Consider the following 22696-nt stretch of genomic DNA (forward strand, 5'->3'; position numbering starts at 1 on the left):
TGAGGGTGTGCCTTTGAGGTTTATAGTTTTTTCCTGGTGGGCAGAGCTTTCTCTCTGCTTCCTGGTGGCCATGACCTGACCTCCTTTCCTTTGCCATGATGTTCTGTCTTATCTGGGGTTCAGAGCTATGAAGTCAGTCATCCATGGACTGAACCTCTGAATCTGAGCCGTAATAAACTTTTCCTCCTCAACCTGGTTCTTGTCAGGTCCTTCCATCACAGCAAAGGGTCTAAAACAAGCCTCCTAAGCCTAGGAAGGAAGCTGTATGTTAAATCATTTTCTGACTGAGGAAGTGGAGAATTCAGAAGAATGTTTATATGACTTCCCTAAGGACGGTAAGGAGGAAGAGGAGCCAGGTTTTGCATCAGTTTGAAAAGTTGGATTATTCAAAATTTATTTCTGCTTTGATTTGCATTCTTCCTGAAGGGTGTTTAAAGGAGAGGCTATACTAGGAAATCTGTTTTATTTTCCTTAGTCTGCCATCAAAATGAATTTTCTAATCTCTGTTAACACATTGCTTTTGGCCAAGGGATCCCAGGGACAGCAGAAAGTGTTTGAGTGTTTGACAGATGCCAATGATGGAAAGCAGTGACTGGTTTTATTGTTCATGATAGAAGATTAATAACGGATCCACCATGGACCAACCTGGTCACCGTATACATCATATTGATTGTCCTTAGAAACCATATCCTTTGGTTAACTTTTACGAAAATGAGTGTCTTTTCAATAACTTGCCACCAGACAGCAGTTTATTTAAGTTAATATTTCTTCTTTATTTTTTCCTTCCTCTGTCATTCTTGAAGTTTTTGGTAGAAAACATGCTGAGTTAATATTTGAATGTTGTCAGGTCTCAACTCCAATTTTGAAGCAGCTAGGCATGGTGAGACACACTTGTAATTCCATCTGCTCAGGAGGCTGAGGCAGGAGGATTGCGATTTTAGGCTTCCCTGGGCAACTTAGAAAGATTCTTGGCTGAAAAAAATAAGAAAAGAACTGGGGATGTAGCTCAGTGGTACACAGAGCATTTGCTTAGAATGTGCAAGGCCCAGGATCCAAACCCCAGCACAAACAAACAAACAAAAAAAATGGGCTTTGCAATTGCTCCTTTTTTATGAGCTAAAGTAGCACCTCTGGGTTTTAATACATACTTCACATATGACTGCAGTTGTCAATCAGTGTTACCACCCAGTCTGGTTGTCCCTAGCATTACCTACAAGTCTTACTACATTAAGACTTGAAATTAACTAGAACTAAAAGGGGGAAAAAACAACTAAAATATTTATTGCAGAAAATAAAAAAGTTAACCAAAGTATTTTATTGATACATTCTTAGACAATACCACAGAATTGAAAGAGAATGGAAAGAGGGAATTCTTCAGCAAGGGCTTTTGTTTTTTTGGTTTTTTTTTTGTTTTTTTCCTTTTTTTTCCACTAAATTGGCACATAAGCAGCAAGATTAACGAAAGTACTTATTACAAACAGTAAAAAACATACATGCTTTTTTCAAAGTCCTTATCACACTGGTCAATCATAGGGGGGCATGAACAAAACCTCAAGACATGAAAAATCCATATTTCTTTCCTTCAAATCGCATAATAATTATTAAAATTATTGCAAAATATCCATATACCTTAATTAAAATAACAAAAGAGAACAGAAATACAAATATTGAACATAAATGATTAACAGGTACTGTAAAATACATTACTTGCATGCATTCCAAGGACCAAGACCTCTATGCCATTTAGCCAAAGCTTGCTTTTCCTGTAACCTATATCGTACCACAGATAGGTGGGCTTTACTTTCTCAGCACAGTTTTTGGTCTTTAAATATCTTTTGTGTCTTAAAAAAAATAACGTGATTTGCAGTGGTACTATAATCATAACCATACAGTCATGTACAGGTGTCTGTGTGTCTTTGTCTGCCGAGATCTTTTTAAAATTTTAATCATTTAAAAAATTTCCCCAAACATTCCACCCTCTGAGAGGGCGGGGCTCTATGAAAACAGGGCATTCGGAAACAAACAGTGAACCGAGGTACGACATCAGATGGCAAAGTGCAAAAGTCCTCACAAACTGTACAGAAAAATTTCAAAACCTTGCAGCCCGGGAGTGCATACGCAGAAGACAGGCCAGCCCCCAATCGGTCCTGTGGCCCTCAGTGTTACCTCCTGGAGAGCCAGGGTGGGACTTGAGTCTCAACTCTCCCTCTGGTAGGGAAGGTCCACAGTTCAAGCCGAGTTGGCAGTGCTAATGCCAGTGACTTATTAAGCCAAGATAAAGTAAGGATATTTCAGAAAGCAGCTGTTTAGGACACTGGATCCTCTAACATTGGTCTCCCGGCCGGGGAAGCTCCTCCGGTGATGGGAAGCGGGCAGGACCAAGAGAGTCCTATGCCAGGTTGGGTGACAGAATAACTGAGGGTCTCTTCCTCCTCCAGGGTTCCAAGGGATGGAACAGGTTAGATAACCAGGTTATTATAACTGACATACTTCTTTTTTGCAGCAGGGCCTGGAAAAGAAATGGAAAGAGTAAGTGTTGGCAGTGACTTTATTTGCAAAAGAGAAGGTGGGACTAGAACTGAGGGCGTTTGTGGTACAAAGTCAAGTCAGGATGAGGCTTTGGGGAACATACACAGCTTTGGATTTCTCTGCTTCTCTCGCTTTGTCCAGTAAAATGGGTATTTCTCAGCAGTATTCTCTGAGATGTCTTCAGCCTCCTCCTGTTGAATCTGTAAGTTTAGTGTACCTGTCTGTGGTTGTAACACTTCCTAATTACAGGCCTAAGCTTGCAGAGTCTACCCGTGTTATACCAGATTTCATCATGTGGTCTTCTCCCAGACCCTTCATCATAACAAATGTCCTTTGCATGGTAGAAGTCCGTTTTGGGTCACTGAAATTAATTTAAGTTGACTAGAGATGAAGTCACCCAGAGTGCTTTCTCATTCACACAGTCATTTGACTGTAGAGGGACTTTTATAATGTTGTCATTACTAGGTTGTAAATGGTAATGTGCAGAAGTATTTCCATTAAGTTTTGATGTTCACTTTAATGTGTCCGGTAGCTTAATATGCACAAACCCCATTTGTTTTCTTGACATTTAGAATGAATTATTTTCCCATGTGGTACGGTGGTTCTAGGACTTTCTTTCACTCACTGGTCCTAGTTCTCAGTACCACTGTAAGCAAGATGTGTTCTTCGTTCACTAAATCTCAGTAGTTATACATCACCTTCTGCTGAACGCAAAGTAACTGTCATGTATCCTTTACTTACAACTTATTTTGCTTGCTCTTAGGTTCTTAATAGAGTTGTTCTTCAGCAGAGAAGTAGCAAGACTTTTTCTGAGAACTCATAAGTAGCTCAGAAATTCATGTGTTTGTGTGTGAACTTAGAGGAACTTGGAAGCAACATTAATATACTGAGACAGTTTGGATCTGATCTTTGAGTAATGCACATTTGTCTTCCAAAATTTGTGTAGTCTGTGTGTGTGTGTGTGTGTGTGTGTGTGTGTGTATAAACTGATCTTATTTTCTGGGTTCAGATTAGGAATCTCTCTCTGAGGAATTTCAATTAGAAAACTCATTTCTCTGTTATATCACATTGATTCACTAAAAAGAGAAATAGAATTATCTGAAATTCAGGGTCTCCTGAAAACTCTGGTCATGATAATCCACTCATGATGTGTCTTCAGTTGATGTGCACATGGGCTCAGCTTCAGGAGGACCCAAGTCTTCTGAGAAGGTCCCTGATGTTGTCCTAGCAGCATTCATGGTCTTCAGCAATGTGCTTGTTTGGGATATGAGGAGGAAAATACAGCAACTTTTATTTTCACTGTCACAACTAAGAAAATCTCATCTGAACTTTGTGATAGTCACAGCAGATCTTGTCAAATGCCAACATGCTGATTATCCTTGGACCAAAGAGAAAATAAGCAAAAATCTCAGTAACTGGTACTGACCTCAATATATTAGACCACCTCTGTGGTGTGATAAATGATTGTTTGCTGAATAAACATAACTGTCTAGTGAAAAAAGTATAGTATAATTGCATTTGCTCAAATAGGTTACTATAAGACACCAATCCCTAAGGAAAAGTTTTTACAAAAAGAAAAAAAATTAGAAAATATTGCCCCTGCATTGTAAAGCCAGAGTACTGCTTTAGATTAAGATCAATATGGAGTTGTTTTTAAAAAATTTAGAAATGATGTTTTGCAGAACAGAATAGGATTCCCAGATGTTTTGCCTGGGTCATAGTCTCTGATAGCATAGAGAGGTCCTCTTTTACCTGGGAGGAATACAGGGATCAGAAAGAACAGTCTTCTAGAACCAGGACTTCTCTCTTTGTACCCAGTAGGAACACCAGGCTGCCACTAGACTCCCCTGCCCTAGGGTCCCACTCAAGTCCTTCCCCTACCTGAGGTGTGGTTAGCACAGCACCATAATGTGGAACTTCTCAGAGATTTTATAAAATTGGGAAAGGAATTTTTATCCTGTCGATAACCAGAATGTTTAAATTATTTCTATTTCTCATGGGGGAATATAATGTACAAATGTGTTTTAAGTTAAATTTCTTTGGCAAATGATAAACCTGCATTTGCTTTCTTTGCACAATTGCTTAGGAATATTGAAGCAAAATTATAATGAAGTTCATGTAGTTCCTAGAATGGCAATTATGTGCTTTTCACAGCAATGCCCAGTGTATTATAATGTTTGTTTTCAAACCATCTGGTCTTATGAGTAAATAAACGAAGTGCCTGTGGTGTCTGATAATTGCATTTGTGTGAATAGTTACATACTTTATGGTCCAGGAAAGAAAATGGCCTGGCTTAAATAGTTGTCCAATAAAACACTTGTTAAGAAAATACTTTTGTTTTAACATAGTTTTTTTTTTTTTTCTTTTCTTTTCTTCTTCTTTTTTTTTTTTTTTGCTTGTAAAGCTAAAGTTTAAGATTTTAAGAAAGAATAGGAGTCGATGGCATTGTCCTTACTGCAGTTTTTAAATTCGTTTACACTCAGAGTTCACAAAGCAAGACATTGTAGAGAACTGAGACTCACCCATGAGCTCAGGCTAAGGACGCTGTTTTGAAAGCGCTGTTGATGCGTATCTACTGACCAATGGAAGGTCCCAGCTTATTCTTGATATCACAGCCAACACTCAGTTTGACATGAAATTCAGCAGGTTATTTGTTTCTTCAATTTTATGTGAACCCTTTTGTCTCACAAAAATATCTCAAAGTGGGTTTTGTGGAACATTGGTAACCCACATTAAAAGAAGTGTAGGAAAAAAATAACTATGGAAAAGAAAAACATCTCACAAATATTATGCTGGGGAAGCATTGAATAAATAAAATGAATGGGACTCTGTCCCCTACCCCACTTTTCATTTCTTTATTTTGTAAATAATAAGGAATGTGATACAGGAATAAAGATAGATAAAAAGATAAATAAAGCTCCGTGTTCTGAGTTTTGTTATTTTGAAAAGTAAGTGTATACCGGCATATATATGTAGAAATATATGCATAAAGTGATCAGATTTCTATAAAAATTTAAAAACTTCACATTCTGAATAGACCACATGCAAATACATTGACATTTTTGCCTCCGACGTCCCTTCCCCACCAGTTAGGAAATACACATGGTCACACCTCCCTGTTCCTCCATCAGTCCTTCCCTTGTCCACTTCACCACTGCTGCTGCCACTGTGTCCACTGCTGCCCATACACTGTGGGCAGGGTTGTTGCATGGGTTTTGATCACCATAAAACACTGTTATTCTATGCATATTGATTTACAATTATTTTTCATATAACATCTTTTTATTTGTTGATTTGGTTAACCATTACTGTATAGTTTCCCATATCAATGTGGCAAAATCTCTGTGGCTTTTTTAATTTGCTGGACTTTACTTTCCAGTTTTCTTTCATAACAAACAATGCTGAAGTAGAAGGCAGCTAGAAAACATCACTAGCAATGTTAAGCGACAGAGGTATAAGCCAGGAGGAAAAAAAAAATGCCGTATATATAGATGACAAAGGATGGATATCTGAATTTTCACAAATGAGTAACAGAATCTAAGTTTTAGAGAACGGGTTAAAGCTATAACTCAGTGGCCTGAAGATGAGGAAATACAACTAATGGAAAAATGCTCAGTATCCTCAATCAGAGAGATGAAAATCACAACAGTACAGTAGCATTTGTGCCTGTGTCATCAGCGAATTGATCATATTGTGAGAAGGTAAAAAAGAGGGACTCCTAGGTCACAGTGGTAGGAATGAAGACTGAAATAATCATGCAGGAAAGCCATGCGGAAAGATCTAGAAGATCTGAGGATAAGCATCCCACTGCTCAGCAATCTCACGTCCTCATTATACCTGAGGCGGTGTTTCACAGGTGCACGTGGATGTGTGTATGACCTCCTGGAACTTTCAGTATAATGACATCTACACTCATGGATTCTCTGATGTTAAAGAACACTACCAGTGAAGTAGAAGACCGTATCAGAGACCTGAGCCCGGTGGGAAGCTACCTCAGTAGGCAGATGGTACATTTTCACAAGAGGAGCCAGACTTCTGTATTTTTATATAAAAGTTTGTTTTTTACTTGGCCATCCAACAAATATTTTTTGAGCACTGTTTTGTGTTGGGCTCTACTCTCAATATTAGGAATACCTCCGTTTTTAGTAGATGGTTTTTTCAACCAAATTAAAACATATAGCAAGAAAAATACAGAAGCAAAAAGCCACCTGGAGTCTCCAGGCTGTGAGTTTGCAGCTGGTGTTCACTGCATTGTTTCCCAGATGCGTCTGAATCTGCAGCACCCCTCCCAAGCCTGTTTTAAACAGTGAATCCCTTGGCAGTGCATGAAAACAGTTTTGGAAATGCGTGGTGATATATCTCAGATCTTGATCCTACCTATTACTTTGGTCTGCCGTTAATTTGATCTAAAACTCAACAAATGTGGGAATACTGGCTTGTTGCCTACTCAAAGTTGGTTGGAAGTGACTCCTGAAGCCATCGTAGGCTCTCTGCCCCATGCCTGTCCTCTCACTGTTGCTTCCTTACCAACCATGATTCCCAGTCTCTGTTTACTTGTATTTCAACTGAGATGAACTCTTCACATTATGGTTTGCAGTTAGTAAAAGGAGTACTTTCTAGGAATGACTTCTGTGTTCTTGCCCACTCATTTCATTTGTAAACTGCCACTAGCCTGTGGCTTAATGGCAAAAGGGACAATTACCCTCAACTGTTAATTCTCATTTAAGATTAAAAAATAATAATAATAAAACTAGTAAACTTGCTGTATTTTGTTAAGAAAAAGCAATTTATTTTCTAATGATTTCCCCTAAATCCTTTCTTTTTTTTAGTTGATTACTTGGAGTAGGACATTACTCAGTCAGAAAGGTACAAAGCTGAACAAGAAAGAACAGCATGATTACCAAAAAATGAGGCAGACATGGAATGCGGCTCCACGTCAGGACGCCTGCTTGGCATGCACGAGGCCCTGGGTTTGATCCCCAACACTGGGGGAAAGAAAGGCTTTCATGATGACTCCATTTCAACTCTGAACTACACATTTCCTTCCTCCCTGTTTCACACCCCAGCTCCCTGGAGAATTCCGGACCGTTTGTCCTTATGCTTATGACCCCAGGAACATTGTCAGGGAAAGGACTTAGTGTTCCGAATCACCCTGAATTCCAATCCAGTCATAAAACTCCAAATGCTGGATATCTGTCACCCTGTGCAATCACCCATGGAAGCAAATGTCACTCAACACCTATTAAGTGCAATTCATTCTGTTAGATGGCAGAAGACAGACTGCACCCCACAGCTATTGGCTCACGTCTCATTCATCATGTACTTAGATTATTAGCAGACATTTCTGTAGGAGTGTCACATGCCATCAGCAAGGGGTGCACATTTCCTTTGTTTTCTTCTTAATGTGGTGGGGATATGTATGAATCATAGACCACCCAACGTAGAGAAGAAATCCCAAGGCAAAAATTGGCACCTTTCAGCCGTGCTGAAGGAGGCGGGCAGAGCAGTGGATGGGGGCAGCTGAGTGCAAGGACCAGCTTACCATCTCTGTAGACAATAGTAATCCAGTTCAAGAGGATGGAGAAGAAACCATTTAGAAAACCTCAGGGAGAAAACCATGCCGCACACTTGCTTGCTTTCAACCAGGGACACAGAAGGGAGTAAGATGGGATGCGACCTGTGTGACAGGACAGAAAATGATCACGCCCCATGAGAAGCGCTTGGAGACGTGCTGTAAGGACGGGTGTCCTGCACGCAGCCTCGGGCGCTCCTCAGTGAAGAGGTGTTTGACTGAACCAAAGCATGGGGTGGTGTAAGGAGGAGGCAGAGCCCTGGAAAAGCAGGCTGTACTTCCACCAGGGAGGCTGAAGAGGTGTCAGTGTGCTGGAACTCAAGGTCGGAAGGACGGTGGGGCCAGGTGTTACTTCAGTATAGATGGTTGTTTTCACACCAAATTCAGGGCCCTGGGAAGACAAGAGTGAGAAAGCCGATGTTCCTCTGGTGGCTGAGGTTCCTGTCAGAGCTTCTCCTAACAGTCCTTTCTGGTTCTCAGCCACCACGGGGAACCCTTTAGTTGCAAAAAGATCCTCAGACTTGTTCATTCCCTCCCTACAGTGCTCTCCTCTACCTTTTCTCTTCTTGGATTCCCTGATTAGTTTTCTAGACCTGGTTTTCCTCCTTTTCCTTCCTTGTATTGGACACATCGAGAATGACCCCTGGTTCCTCGGTAGTGGAACTGTAGAGTTAGAATGGTAGTATTTTGTTTGTTTGTTTGTTTTTTCTTTCATTGTTTAGGAAGTGTGTGGTATTCTGTGCTGAACATATGTGGAAAATATGACTAGAGGAGCTTTTGCTTTCTAAAGCCACTGTCACCTCTGGGGGATTTTAGAAGAGATGACTTCTAAAAGTGTGAGGTGTGAGGACTTCTGGGGTTTGGTACCTTCCCCTGACCGGACTTCCCCTGACTTCCTCTGTGTCCTTCTTGGGGCAACTGGAAGCATGAAGTAACTGCTCAGATTTCATTTATAACTTTTAAACCATAACATGTCTTATTCCCCTTTTAGCATCCAAGTAGGGCCAAAATAGCTTGGTTACAATTGAGAAATCAATTGTCAATTCCACTCCCAAAAGAGTAAATGAACATTCTAGTGCTTCTTTAAAAAAAAAAAAAATCTCATTTGTACTCTAAGATGTAAAGCATCCAGCAAAAGTTTACATAGTTCTTAGATAATGTTTTTGAAGCCAATAGATTCTCTGTCTCCAAATATCTTTAAGCTTGGCTGAGTTCAAATCTGGGTAATTTGAGGCTGTATATGGGTTGCTTTCGAAAGAAAAAGAGATGCAGTAAATTACCGTATCAGAGAAGCTACTTTTTTCTTGTTATGCACTTTGCCTGTGCATCTTGCAATTTTAATATATTATAGATGTGAGCATTCTGGAGAGTATTATGGATGCAGTGCAATAAAGCATTCAAGATTGAAGCAGTGCACCAAAGTCTGTCTTAAGGCTAATGTTACAAATAAGGCAACCGTGATGAAATAGTAGCAGAGGAATACTTGGTGTTGCTGGAAGAAAAGCTTCTGCTGAATTCTAGGCCTTGGTATTTGGGCACAGGAGATTCACAATCAATTCCTTCATTCCCTTATATATATTTATCCAAATTTATTAAGAACTCAGAGGGTGCTAGTGAACTTGGTGATAGAGCAGTGGCATAAAGGCTGAGAAACATAGTCTCTGTCCTGGTACTCCGTCCTGGTTTACTGAGCAGCTACTGTGTGTCAGATATGGTTTTAGGCTCCTCTTCCACGTGCATTTTCTCCATGAGTAGGGACAGAGTAAAGGCTCAGAGGGGATGAGGTGTAAGCAGAGTTTGGAGGAGGAGGTTAAGAGAGGCGCCATGCAAGTGCTTGGCTCATAAAGTGTATGCAGGTCCAAGACCTGGAAGCTGAAAGACCAGAGACTGGAACCCATGAGTGAACAGAAGGACACAGTATGCATGGAGGAAGAAGCAAAAGGGGAAAAAGTGTCTGTCTCAATGCAGAAAATGTCTCAAAGAGGAGAGAACATTGAACTATACCATTATTTTTGTCATCATTATTGTACTGGGGATTGAACCCAGGACCATGTGTACACTAGGCACTCTACCACTGAGCTCCAACTCCAACCCTTTTTACTTATTTTTGAAACGGTCTTGCTCAGTTGTTGAGGCTGACTTTGAACTTGTGATCCTCCTGCCTCAGCCTCCCAAGTCCCTGGGATTACAGGCATGCACTACTATATCTGCTCAGTGCACCACTTCTTGAACAGTGGGTTGTGGACATTCTTCAGGCCACTGTAGTTGTTGAAGGCATGGAAGAACATCCTAGATGGGAATACCACACAGGCAAAGGCATGTTCCATGGAAAAGCTTAAGGTTTAGAGAAAATTGCAAATAATTTGATGTTTGAGTACAAGATTCATGTGGTAAGAGAAAGGGGAAAAAAATGCCAGAAAAGAGACTGCTAGGGATTTTCACCTCAGATGACTGAGGGTATTTTATGCTGCATAGAGGTGTTAAGATGTACTGTGAGAGCTTCACCAGTGTTTGAGTTTCCCTATAATAATAGCCTGGGGGATGGATCGAAAATGGGGGTGTACCTGGCAAGGCACTTACCAGAGAGGGGATCAGCCATATGTTGACAGAATAGAGAGGACTGTTTGCAATACACGGATTCCAAGTTGGAATTACAGTGGGCTCTATGCCAACGAGGTCATTCTCACACAGAAGCATCCCTGAGCCATTTTTTTCAATTGTTTGCTACCAGGGGTGCTTAACCACTGAGCCACATCCCCAACCCTTTATAAAATTTTATGTAGAGACTCAGTCTCGCTGAGTTGCTTAGGGCCTCTCTGAGTCTCTCAGACTGGCTTTGAACTCGCAGTCCTCCCGAGCTGCTGGGATTATAGGTGTGTGCCACTGCACCTGCTCATTTGCTTCTAATGTGGAAAGGGATATGTGCGTGGTGGCAGTTGAGATTTTTCACGTTCATTCCCCCCACACGCACACACCCTCTTCTTTTTGAGAACTAGTCTGTTTTGCCCACACTGGTCTCAAACTCCTAGACTCAGGTGCTTCTCCTGCCTCAGCCTCTCAATTCCTGGGACTACAGTTTTGTGCCACTGACTTCAGCGACCCTTGTTTTGACTGCACATGTGGGAGCACTGTAAGGGATGCCAGAGAAGCCCTCTGGGCTAGAAAGAGGTGGAGGAAACAACTTTCCTTCCTTTTTTGGGATCCTGTCCCTAGAAGATGGAAGGTTTGGTATCTGATACCCTCCACCAATATAAAAGAAACGTCTTACAAGTTTTAAACACGGGTTGCTGGGGACACAGGGAATAAGACACATCGCTGTCTTTAAGGAACTCACAGTCTAGAAGGCCAGAATCCTCTGGGCTAAGTGGGTGTCAGGTGTAAAGCTTGAAAGTCACATCTTGTACACAGACCTTGTGTGAATGTGAACAGTTCACAATTAGACATGGAAATAATACGTTGATCTAAGCAGTTGAAGCTCATTGGTGATAGTGTATATCACCAATATATTTGAATATTAATCTGTCGGTTCATTTAATCACAAAAACTTTATAAACAAAGAAATTGAAGACAACCGTGAACTTCATGGTGTTTCTGTTATTGAGGTAAATATTTTTAATTGGAAACAGTATGCATTAAGAAATTGTAAATAAAAAAGAAAGAAGTCATATGCATAAAGATATTGTGGAGATGTGCAGTATTTTTTAGGAATTTTAAAATGTGTCTAACACCAGAAGGTTCTTAAATCTCTTCTTTTGTGGGGTTACTGGGGATCGAAACTAGTGGCACTTTACCACTGAGCTGCACCCCAGCTCTTCTTGTCTTTTGTTTGAGCTGGGACATAGCTGAGTTGCTGAGGCTGGCCTGGCACCTAACAGTGTTCCCACACCAACCTCCCGAATCACTGGGATTATCGGTGCGCACCACAGTGCCTGGCGCTGATCAGGCATTTGAAAATCTATCAGAATGTTTGGGCTGGGGATGTAGCTTAGTGGTAGATCCTTTGGCTGCCTGTGTAAGGCCCTGGAGTTGATGGTGGGCCAGCGTGGAAGCTGCTTATGCCACAGCTGTAGTAGAAACAAACAGGTTACAGAATCATGAGTAATACCAGACTAAAACTGCTTCAAAAGTCTGAAAGAAAACCAGCTTTAAAAGGGGAAAGGTCTGGTTCAGTTCAGGGTTTTGGAAGTGTTGATCCACAGTCACCTGGTTCTGTTGCCTATGAGGCTGGTGAGGCAGCACATCGTGGTGAGAGCATGTGGTAAAACAGAGCTGCTGACCTCCTGGAGCTGGGAGGAAAAGGGACAGAAAAAGGACAGGTCCCAATATCCCCTTCAAGGACATGCACCCGTCACCTAACTTGCTTTCACTAAGCCCCACCTCTTGAAGGTTCCACCACCTCTCAGTAGTGCCACAGGCTGGGGATCAAACTTTTAGCACATAGGGACGTGGGGAACATTTCAAGTCCAAACCAGTAATATGATCATATAGTTATGTTGACATGGATACATGGATATAGGTGTGTGTGTGTGTGTGTGTGTGTGTGTGTGTGTGTATTGCAGAGGAGGGATTAATAAAATCACCATTAATGAATGGTGATTTTATACAAAGAGTTGGAGTGTTCCTCATTTCAATGTATATATAGATTTTAAACTTGTGATGATAAAAATTTGGTAGAAATTTATGCTTTATCAGGGTAATTGAATTATAGTCATTTTACTGTTTTTAAGCTAAATTTCCTATAATGTTGCTGTTTTTTGTATTGCAATTAACTTACAGGTCTTTTTTGTTGTTGTTTGTCATTTGGCAAGACACGGGCAGGTGCCCACGACCATCTCTCATACCTGGGCACCCACAGCTTTTCCCTTCATTCCAGGCTTTCTCAAAGATAGAGGGAGCCTCTGGTGATGTTTGTAGCTTCTTCTGAAGTAATCCTTGAAGAGGCCTCTGTGAGGACTGTCTAATGCAATCTACTCCCTCTACTTTCCTTCATATTTTATTAGTACAACCCAATACTGAATAAATGTGCCATTATAGGTACTGACCCATTATGAATTATAGGGTAAGCATTTCTTCCAGGCTTCTTACTTGTAAAAAAACCCTGAGAAATTTGTTGAGACCTTCCTTTTTTATCTATGTGGATTCTATGTATCTACATCCTGTGATAAATGACTCCCTAAAATGTTTTCTGAAACATTCATGTGTTGATTGCACCACTGGAAGCCTATGAAAGACTCTCCCTTCCCCCCCAACTTGAGGGTGGAAATTGCTTTAGAAATTAAACACCTCTATTCAACTGTTTTAGGGGTTTGACTTTTAAACTATGCCAGTCATCAGATCAAGTCTCAGAGGAAGGGAGTGCTGGGATGGATTGGTAATGTCTGTCAGAAGTAGGCAGTGCTTGCTAGGTAGTTGGCTGATGTGGTCTAAGCCTTGCTTCTCTGAGCACCTTTTATCTTTTATGAGGTCCACTCAGTCCCTGGCAGGAAGCCAGCTGGGCACACCTCTCTACAGAAGCCCAGCTTCCTTCACCCACAGAATCATCACTGGTGTGCCATGGTAGGTAGAGGCAGAAACGCAAACGCCATGGTCTGCGTCAGAAGGATAACTGGTGCCTGCTACTTTCCTGTCTTTTCCAACCGGAATCTTTTCCTTCTGTGTGTGTGTGTGCACTCATGTGCAGTGACCTAGAAACTGATTTATTCAAAGGAACATGGCTAACGACTAAGAAAATGTAGACATGGAAGAATCAGGACAATAATTGTAAGTCAGGCCCCAGAGGTCACGTAGAGAGAGTTACTTCTCCATAAAAACTGTGCACAGGAGAGGAGCGAGGTGGGTGGGGCAGAGCCTCTGACTCCAGGTTGCCAGTGTTCTGCAACGTTGGTCCTCCCTTTCCCTAGATAGACCTAAGGTGGCTTCTTCTCTTTCTTATGGTTTTCATTTTCTCTTTTCTGGTACTGGGGATGGAACCCAGGACCTCACTCAGATTAGGGAAGTGCTGAGCCACTGAGCTGCACCCCCAGGTTTCAGTGGGAATGTCTCCTCCTTAGAGAGGTCTGTCTTAGTCACCCCTATAAAACTGACTCCCCCGTGCTCTCTAGTTCATTACACACTTTATTTTTCATCAGATATCACTAGCACCCTTTAAAGTATTATGTTATTTATGTTTTAATTTGTATTCTTATCTCCCTGTTAGAATATTAACTAGTTATGTCAACTTTAGGTCACCATTGTATCCACAGGACCTGTGAGAGTGCCTGACACACAAAGCGGAATAACTGAGGACAGGGGAAACTGCACAGGCAGAAGACAGGCCCATAGTCTGGGAGTAGTCGCCGCTGGTGACTGAGCTGGCCCTCCTTGGAATCTGCCTTTGATTCATGCTTTGTCCTGCAGTCTCTCTCCTTCATTCTGAGGTAGAGGTGGGAAGAAGAGGTCCCTGAGAGTTCTGCCTCGGTTCTCTTTCCTTGTATGGACTGGCCCCTGACTTCCCACCTATCAGACAGTTCTTCTAGCTACCTAGTCAAAGGGAAAAGGAAAGTTTTACATTTTCACAAGAAGTGATTGAATGAAACTCTTCAGTTAGGAGAGCAGCTTCTGTTAGAAGAAGGGAAGAGAACACTTAACATTGCTTTTGGCTGAGATGTTTCACACTTGGTGAGTTGGGGTGAGAAATTGGGGACATCGTGGCTTGAACTCACCTAGTTGATGTGTATCTTTAAGATGAGGCTAATATGGCAGAATGTTAATAATTGTTAAGTCTTGGTGGTGGATTGCAACACTACTGTCCTTTCTACTTTTCCAAATGTTTAAGTAGTTACAAGATAGAAAATTTGAGAATCCCCATCTTCAAAGTAAAATTTGTGCTTTACCACTTTGTGGAGGAATGATCTCCACCTTTGTCTTAAAATCTTTGATACTAAGTTCTAATGTCAACTCATTCTTTTCTGAGTATCTCAAATAAAAGATGGAAATGAAGTGGGATAGTTTTTGTGGGTTGATAAACCTGAGACTCCTAATTTGATGGTGAGTATCAAAATAGCCACCAGATTCAAAGGTGGAGCCGTAGGAACAGATGGATGATAGAAAGCCAAGGATAGCTACCATTAGCTGTATGATCCTAGGCAAAGTAGCATCTCTTCATGCCTCAGTTTCCTCACCTAGACAATGGACATATTTAGAGTGTCATCTTCCATGAGCGTTAGGAGGATTAAAGGAGTTTGTGGGTAAAACTCTTAGAACATGGTTTGATAAAACTCCTCATACCCAATGATTAGTCTTCTCTGGATGCGTTTAGAGAATCTAACACATGCACACATGCACGCACGCACACACACACTCACATGCATGCACCACTGACACATTGTGTTAACATAAACTTTTCCTTTGACAGAAAGAGGTCTTTCCAAAGCTGGTCAGCCTGCCTGTAAACAAAACTACCTGTGCTGTTTGGATTTGGACACTATTAAGTTTCCAGAAACTATCTTAAAGGAAGCTTAAGGAGATCTCTGAACAACTAGTACAGTCTATCCATTCACTGAAAACAGGAGTTTGTCAAATCACTGTCACTGTGATCCCACTTCTGTCCAGTCACACAGCAACTGTTAGCCACTGTGCTATCTGTGCAGATGTAATATTGACACCTATGCTTTAAGAGATTTTGCTAGTCAGCTGGTTCCAAAGGGGGAGTCAGGGATTTGACAGTCTGTTATGGCAGAATGACAGTTTGTTCCTGTCCAGCATGGTGCAGGAGAAGACCGCACACATCATCAGTGGCCGCTGCTGCTCTCACATGCAGACCGTCGCCTGTGTGCAGTGTTGGAGAGTCGACCCCTGCTGCTCAGGAACCTCACTGTGGCATTGTCACGTTAGCTCCAAGATCAGTTGCTGGAGCTTGAGATGTGCACTTGCTCATATATTGCTTTTATCCATTTTGGTTTAATAAATGAGATGCCTACTGATCAGTGCCAGAAGAATGTCATTTAGATCAGCTGAAGTGAGTTACTGCTTCACTTGCTACTGAGTTTTATAGTCAAGAATTGACCAGTGTCTGCATTTATAAAGCAAAGTGAAGGCAGTGACAGCTGCCAACAGATTGTTAGAAAACATGACCACTGAAGTTACCCATGTGTGACGGTGGCGTGTACATGTGTACACACAGGCACACACACGGGTACCTCTTACCCATGTGGGTTGTCAACCAGACCGAATGGTGATCACTCAGAAGTCCCTGTATCCAAGGAAACTTTTGAACCCGATATCCAAAACAGTATGCTGCATCCCATGGGGGTCTCCTTTTTCCAATTTGACCAGTGATGGGTGGTGAATTTCACTGGAAGCAGTCACTATGGTGGCATGAAAAAAAATGTTCTCTTGTTGGTTTTTGTTTCCTTGAAGTTGAGCCATTAAGTATTGGTCCTGTCACAGAGTTCAGCATGGATCCCAGAAAGTGCTTCCTGCACTGCCAACAATGGAGCTGTAAACGTAGCATTCGTTCAGCATTTAGAATGTGCTAGAAGCTGTGCAAAACCCTGAATATTCAAAAACCCTTTTAATCTTTCCAGCAAGCTCTGTGTGTTAGGCACCAGTATTATTATTTCTATTTTGTAAAAGGAGAACTGAAGTTTAGCAAGGTCAGAAGCATATCCAAGAGAAGAAGCATATTCAAATATGCTTACCTTTTCCAAAACTGTGTTTGATAAAGCAGGAGAAGGCTAAGAGAGGGGACTAGATGGCAGGGGCCAGAGAGAACTCTCTCCTGTGCCACACAGGGCTGGTTGGAAGCTCCAAAAGGTCATGAACGTCTCTGTGGTTCATTTATTTGTATCTTTATCAGCTTTTGCCCCTTGATTTCTTCTCTGAAATCCATCTCCCCAACTTCCATGAGCTCACTGCCAGAAGCAGTGGGTCTTGGACATGCTCAGGAGGGGTAGACGCTGATGGCAGTGTGGATACGTAGATTCTAGGAGATGGAGAAGCACCGGTACGCAGGGCCGCCCCTGGCAGCTCACTTCACTGCTGAGCATCACTTCTTTTCTCCCCTTGGGAACCAGGACAGGGAAGACACTTTGAGAAGGAAACACAGGTTTGGACTTGGAGAAGAGGTTTGAAATAATGTCATCACAGATCACTTTTCAAATGCAGAGAGAAGGTTCTGACCCAAAACAATCAAACCACATTATCTAACCTTTACCCTTTATGCTCCCCAAAAGAAGCCGTGGGCATTGCCTTGGACACTGCTCTGACAGGCAGCATGTGGTCATCAAGTTAATGTGGCATGGCTTATGTCAGGATGCCTGCATTGACATCCAGCGTTGCTCTTGCAAACTGATTTTTTTTTTTTAAGAGAGCTCTAAGCTTCTGTTTCCATGCATTTAACTTGTCTACAAATAGTACAATAATACTAGTGATGCTTGGAATAACTGATGGGGGATGAATATGAAGGCTTTCACACTTTCTGCCAGTCACAGTGGTGCACACCCGTAATCTCAGCTACTTGGAAGGCTGAGGTAGGAGGATCACAAGCTGGAGGCCAGCCTGGACTGCTTAGCAAGACCTGTTCCCAAAATGCAAAGGGCTGTGGGGTGCATGTCAGTGGTGGAGCACTTGCCTTGCATGCACAGGGCCTGCAGTTACATCAAAAACCAAAAACAAAACTGTCATGATAACCTCCATCTTCACCATGGCTCTTTCTAATGATCATTAAAAGCAAGTCATCTATATAAGTCAGTGAAATTCAGAATTTCAAATCGTGTCAACACTCAGCCAGCAACCCCTGTTTCAGAGGATGAACTAGCTTCGTAGGATGTCATTTCAACATGAAATTGTTTGGGGATTTGGAATTGCCAGTTTGCTATTGTGCAATAGAGTGGTCTCAACTCCGAACTTGATCTTCAAATGAAATCCTCTCAGCCTTGGGGGAAGAGCTAAGACTGTGCTGTAGTGTGTAAGAAGTCTGTATTTTTGCAGAGGAAACTCAGAAGTTCAGTTAGATTTTCTTATCACAGCAGAGAATAAGAGAACCCATCTATCTCAACCTGATAGCATTTGGGTCAATAAATACTTTACTTGGGGGGGGGGGATTTCTGTTTTTAATGATGGCAACATAGGAAATTCTTCAAAGCAACACAGAATATCGTTACTATCTAGGCTGTCTTAGAACATCTGGGTGGTTGTTTAGCTTAAGAGAAGAGTACTTTTCTGCCATGTGCTTCCAAATAGTTGCTGTCCCCTGAAGTACTACAGTTCACTGTGATTTACACTGTCATACAAGTCTCACCATTCCCATCACAGTTACCCATCTCACTGAGAGAAACAAAACAGTAAATGAATCAATAAACATTTCCAAGATCACCATGCACCACATTCAAGGTCAGCTCTAGGACTGGTGGGTGCGCGTAAGACATTAGTACACACCCTGGTGGAAGAGCCAACTCAGTATGCCCAGGCCAAGGGCCAGCTTCACAGAGATGATTCCAGAGACCTGCCCTTGTTTCGTGCTATGCTATCTGCACTGAGCATCCTGGGTCGAATCTTCTGTCTTCAGTACCCTGTGAACTGTGATCAGTCTTTTCTACTGGACTTGTCCACCAAGCTGTTCCCAGAAACAGATGTAGACACCTACCTGTCAATCACCTCCCACCTAGGAAGCCAGGACCGCCAGTTTCCCGCGTCTTCGGACAAGCCTCCTCTTCGCAGGCCTGTCCCCTGCCTCTGCGCCTCTGGCTTTGATCATTTGTATTGCTTTTCTTCCCCCTTGGTTTTGTCCTTGGTGAGTTCTCTTAGTCTCCAACTCTCTCATCTCTAAGTTTACAGTTTTCTCTCTTCGCAGGCTCTATGTCCTTCCAGCAGTGTTTTCAGGGATGGCCTTTCTTGCAGACTTGGGAAAATTATTCTCTGTCCTTTCTAATGTTGCTCTGTTCCCAGGCTTCCCTTTTTTATTACTGCCCCCCCCACCGCCACCCCAGTGTCTTAGGATCAGTCAGTAGTTATAAGGTTCTTTTGTCTATTGAGAAGAAAATGAACAGAGGAGTAAAGTATGGGATGAAACTGGGCAAACCTCATGGACTGTTAGAAATGAACAAGGATAGGATTAACTGAAATAGCCAATTAAAAAGAGTTTGTTAGTATTAAGTAATGGTTCCTATTTTTAGAGTGCAGCTTCTGCCCAGCCATGTACTGAGCATCATAGGCCCATCAGCTCATCAGCCCTCTGGGAAAATGTTTTCATAAGCAGACGAGAAGGAGCAGACACGGAGAGGTTAAGTATAACTTCCACAGTCACACAGCTCTGAGAGCCAAGCCACCAGACTCCAGTGCCCATGTCTAAACTACTATGAATCTTTTTAACAGAAGATGTTGTCCGTGCACATTGACTTCATCTTAGGAAACAAATATTATAAAGCAGGAGAGTGGAGAAAATGAGTAAGGATTGATACCATATGAGATCCTTAAGGCTAGCGAAACTCCCGCACACCTCTCTTATCAAAGTGAGGGAGAGTGGATATAACGTGAAAATTGTTTTGAAAAGCAGAGAGCAAAATTCCACCCATAGTAAACATTGTGCACAGCGTTTTCTCTCTCTCCTTTCTCCCTGCCTCTGAAATTGCTCACACTGGGACAGAGCATCTCATCTCTGTCCAGTGCAGAGACTCCCTGCCTGTTGCTCATGCACAGCGTACCTGGCTGGCTGTAGGTTGCCAACAGTTACTCAGAAGTAAGGATGCATTAGCTGTTGATGGCATGGGAATTTTATTTACCTGCCTCAATTTGAATCCAGGATTCCATTTAGCTTGTTTTAATTTCTGCATATGAATAATATGTCCATTGCCTCTCTAAAGCCCTGTTCAGAGAGATGATGGATTGATGCTCCCATGATTTGAAAACCTATAGTTACTTGGCTGATTGTTTTTTCAGTTTTTAAAGGGAGGAAAGAAACATACATGCAAGCTCCCAGACCTTCTGTAGAATTTTCCAATCACCTTATTTTACTTTTCTAAAATTGCCGTCAGCAAGGGGGTTGTGCTGTGGCTCTATCTCCTGGCAAAGAAATTTGGCTTGTTTCACTTTTTTTTTAAGATGAAAATTTTAGAACTATTTTCAATCTGTTTTGGGGTGATTTCAAAATGTAAATTGAAATTGGTCCTTCTGTAATTCATCTGTTTTAGATGGGAAGAAGAACATGGGTCAGAATCACCCATTTTGCAGAGGGCAAAGGGAAAGAACAATCCGGCTTCATAACGTCCCAGCAAGGCCAGGAAGACGCGCAGCTCCAGAGGCTTCTGCCCACCCCTGTGCTCACATAGCGCCAATGGTGACAGGAGGAGCCCGGTCCTCAGGGCTCCCAGAGCAGGCCAGAGGCGATCACGCTTGGCCTTTCCCCCAGGTAGACAGACCCGAGTGATTGATACATTTTTGAATACAAGAATTTAACCATGAAGAATGGAACAAAGAGAGGTTATCAGGTGACCCCCAGCCAACTGGAAAATTCTATGACCCCCAGGCTCCCCATTTCCCTCACTCACTATTTAATCAGTTTTCCTGGACTCAGTTTGAATGAATCCACTTATAGTTCAATGGGCAGTTTTGATGTCCTTTAAATACAGCCCAAATACCAATTTCTGTCACAGAGGCAACCACAGAAATAAAATCAACGAGCAGCACCATGCCGTCCATGGCTGCGGACGTCCGGGTGAAGTGTGTCAGGCAGGACCGATGACTGTTCTTTCTGTTCTCTGGGCCACCCCGTCAGCACACCCGGCAGGCACTGTGGTCCATACCATCTCTTCTTTCATAGCCTGCAGATGCCCTGCCGCCTCTCGGTACGTGCCCTGGGCGTTAAGAGGCCGACCTGTAAAGCACTAAGCACGGGTATCGCTTTTGCGGGGAATGGCATTGGAGAATGTCACCTTATGGACTCTGACATGTATTCTGAGAAGTACTGTTTCTCTGGAAGCAGAAGGACTTGGAAACAAGGGCAGTGTTCCAGCCCCTCGGTAGTTTTGGGATGAGCGTGGGGAACTGCTGGCCGAGGCATCGGGCATTTCACCCTAGATAGAAAGGACAGAGCTTGGGTGCCACTGGGAGGGTGGAGGTGCCCACTCCCTGCCTGTGAACTTGGAAACACCCCCACCACGTGACCCGTGCTGCAGACCTTGGATTTTCTGAGATAACCCTGCATCCAGAACAAGTGGGGTTCCTTGGGCAGGGAGGAGGCTAATCAGGAGTGAGAGGGGCTGGGGTGGCACCAGGGAAGAGAACCTCGCTCAGGGAAGGGCTTCCTGGAGGCACAGACGTACAGACCAGGAAAGGGAGCTCACTGGGAAGTGAAGACGGAATAGGAAAGAAGCGAGTGATTTAAAAAGAAAGGAAGCTGAAACTGCAGTCTGTGAGTTAGAGCTTTTGTCTGTCTTTACAGAGCATATAGGAAAGGAGTTGTTAAGTGAGACTTGGAGTCAGAGTGGGCACTGGAAACTGCTCTACCACTTGCTGTGTGACATTGGTCAGATGAGTTTGCCTCTCTGTTCTTTATTTGGTAAGAGTAACAAACAGTAGAACTTCCTCACTGAGTGGTTCTGAGGCGTGTATAACGAAGTACTTAGTAAAAACTAGCACTCACCAAACATTGTCATAAGCATTTACTATTATTATGTCTGTCCTAGATAAGTGTTCATGTATTGTTTTCTCTTTGTTGCTTTATTTTTGTCAAAAGCAGCAGGAGGGAGGGCACAGAAACGAGTTAAACATGTGTCATAGTAGTGCCATGTGATCCCGGTAAAGCCTCTTGGCTTACGAGGGATGGGCTTGGCTTCCGGGCTGTGCTTCACCCAGACTCCCGTCTGTGGCACGTGCCATGCTTCACTCTGCAAGGTCAGCGTACCTGGCTTTGGTCCTGAGGATCCACAGTGTCCACCTGTGGGCCGCCCTCCCCATAGACACAGGGACCCTGAGGCTGGCACCCTGTGAGCTCTGTGGCTACTCATTCAGATTCAGTAGGAAACAATTACTGAGCATCTAGCTGTAGGTTTGACCTCCCTGAGGGTACCAAGGTTCTTGTCTGCCCCCCAAGAAAGACACAATGATTCTTGGGGCTCCATGCAGCCATGAGCCCACGGTGTGGAGTGTCTAGAAGCTGCTAGAAAGATCAGGTGCTCTGGAAGTATGGCAGTTGGGACTTTCCTCCTCCAGTGTTCTGTTAAGTAAACATGATTAATGGGATATAGTCCCTTGGGACCTTGGTGGGGGTGGCTCAGATGACGATCATGTCACATTCTTCTTTCTCCCTAGTCATCACTTCATTTTAATTCAGAGGCGAAGAAAATGTTCTCTTGACTCAGATTTGATAGTTTGCAGCCATCTTTAATCATTCCTACACAGTCACGGTCAACTAAGTTGTTGTCCCCACAGAGAAGAGTGTTCTTAGTTGGGTGGCACCTGTCCCATCTCTGAGTGCAGCAGTATGAACCCTGAAAGTGTGACCCCCCAGGCCCTGAGACGCGTCCTTGGAAATGGCAATCGCCACACCTAATGTCTCGTGGTCTCTCAGCAGAAGGGGCGCTCAGTCACACAGTGTTCTTGGTAGCTGGGTTGTAAGTG

General features: G+C 42.8%; 1 protein-coding gene across 2 annotated transcripts in view; it reads right to left on the bottom strand.

Moving 5' to 3' along the window:
* Positions 1–1377: 1377 nt before the first annotated feature.
* The window catches only part of Grm7 (glutamate metabotropic receptor 7), a 902155-nt gene continuing 880836 nt past the window's right edge, over positions 1378–22696 (bottom strand). For both annotated transcript variants that reach the window (XM_047535033.1, XM_047535032.1), the window contains one exon: positions 1378–2509. In XM_047535033.1, coding sequence (XP_047390989.1) covers positions 2460–2509 — 50 coding nt within the window. In that variant the 3' untranslated portion in view covers positions 1378–2459. The remainder of the gene's footprint in view (positions 2510–22696) is intronic.

Source organism: Sciurus carolinensis, chromosome 19, assembly GCF_902686445.1.
Source record: "Sciurus carolinensis chromosome 19, mSciCar1.2, whole genome shotgun sequence".
Classification (NCBI taxonomy): domain Eukaryota; kingdom Metazoa; phylum Chordata; class Mammalia; order Rodentia; family Sciuridae; genus Sciurus; species Sciurus carolinensis.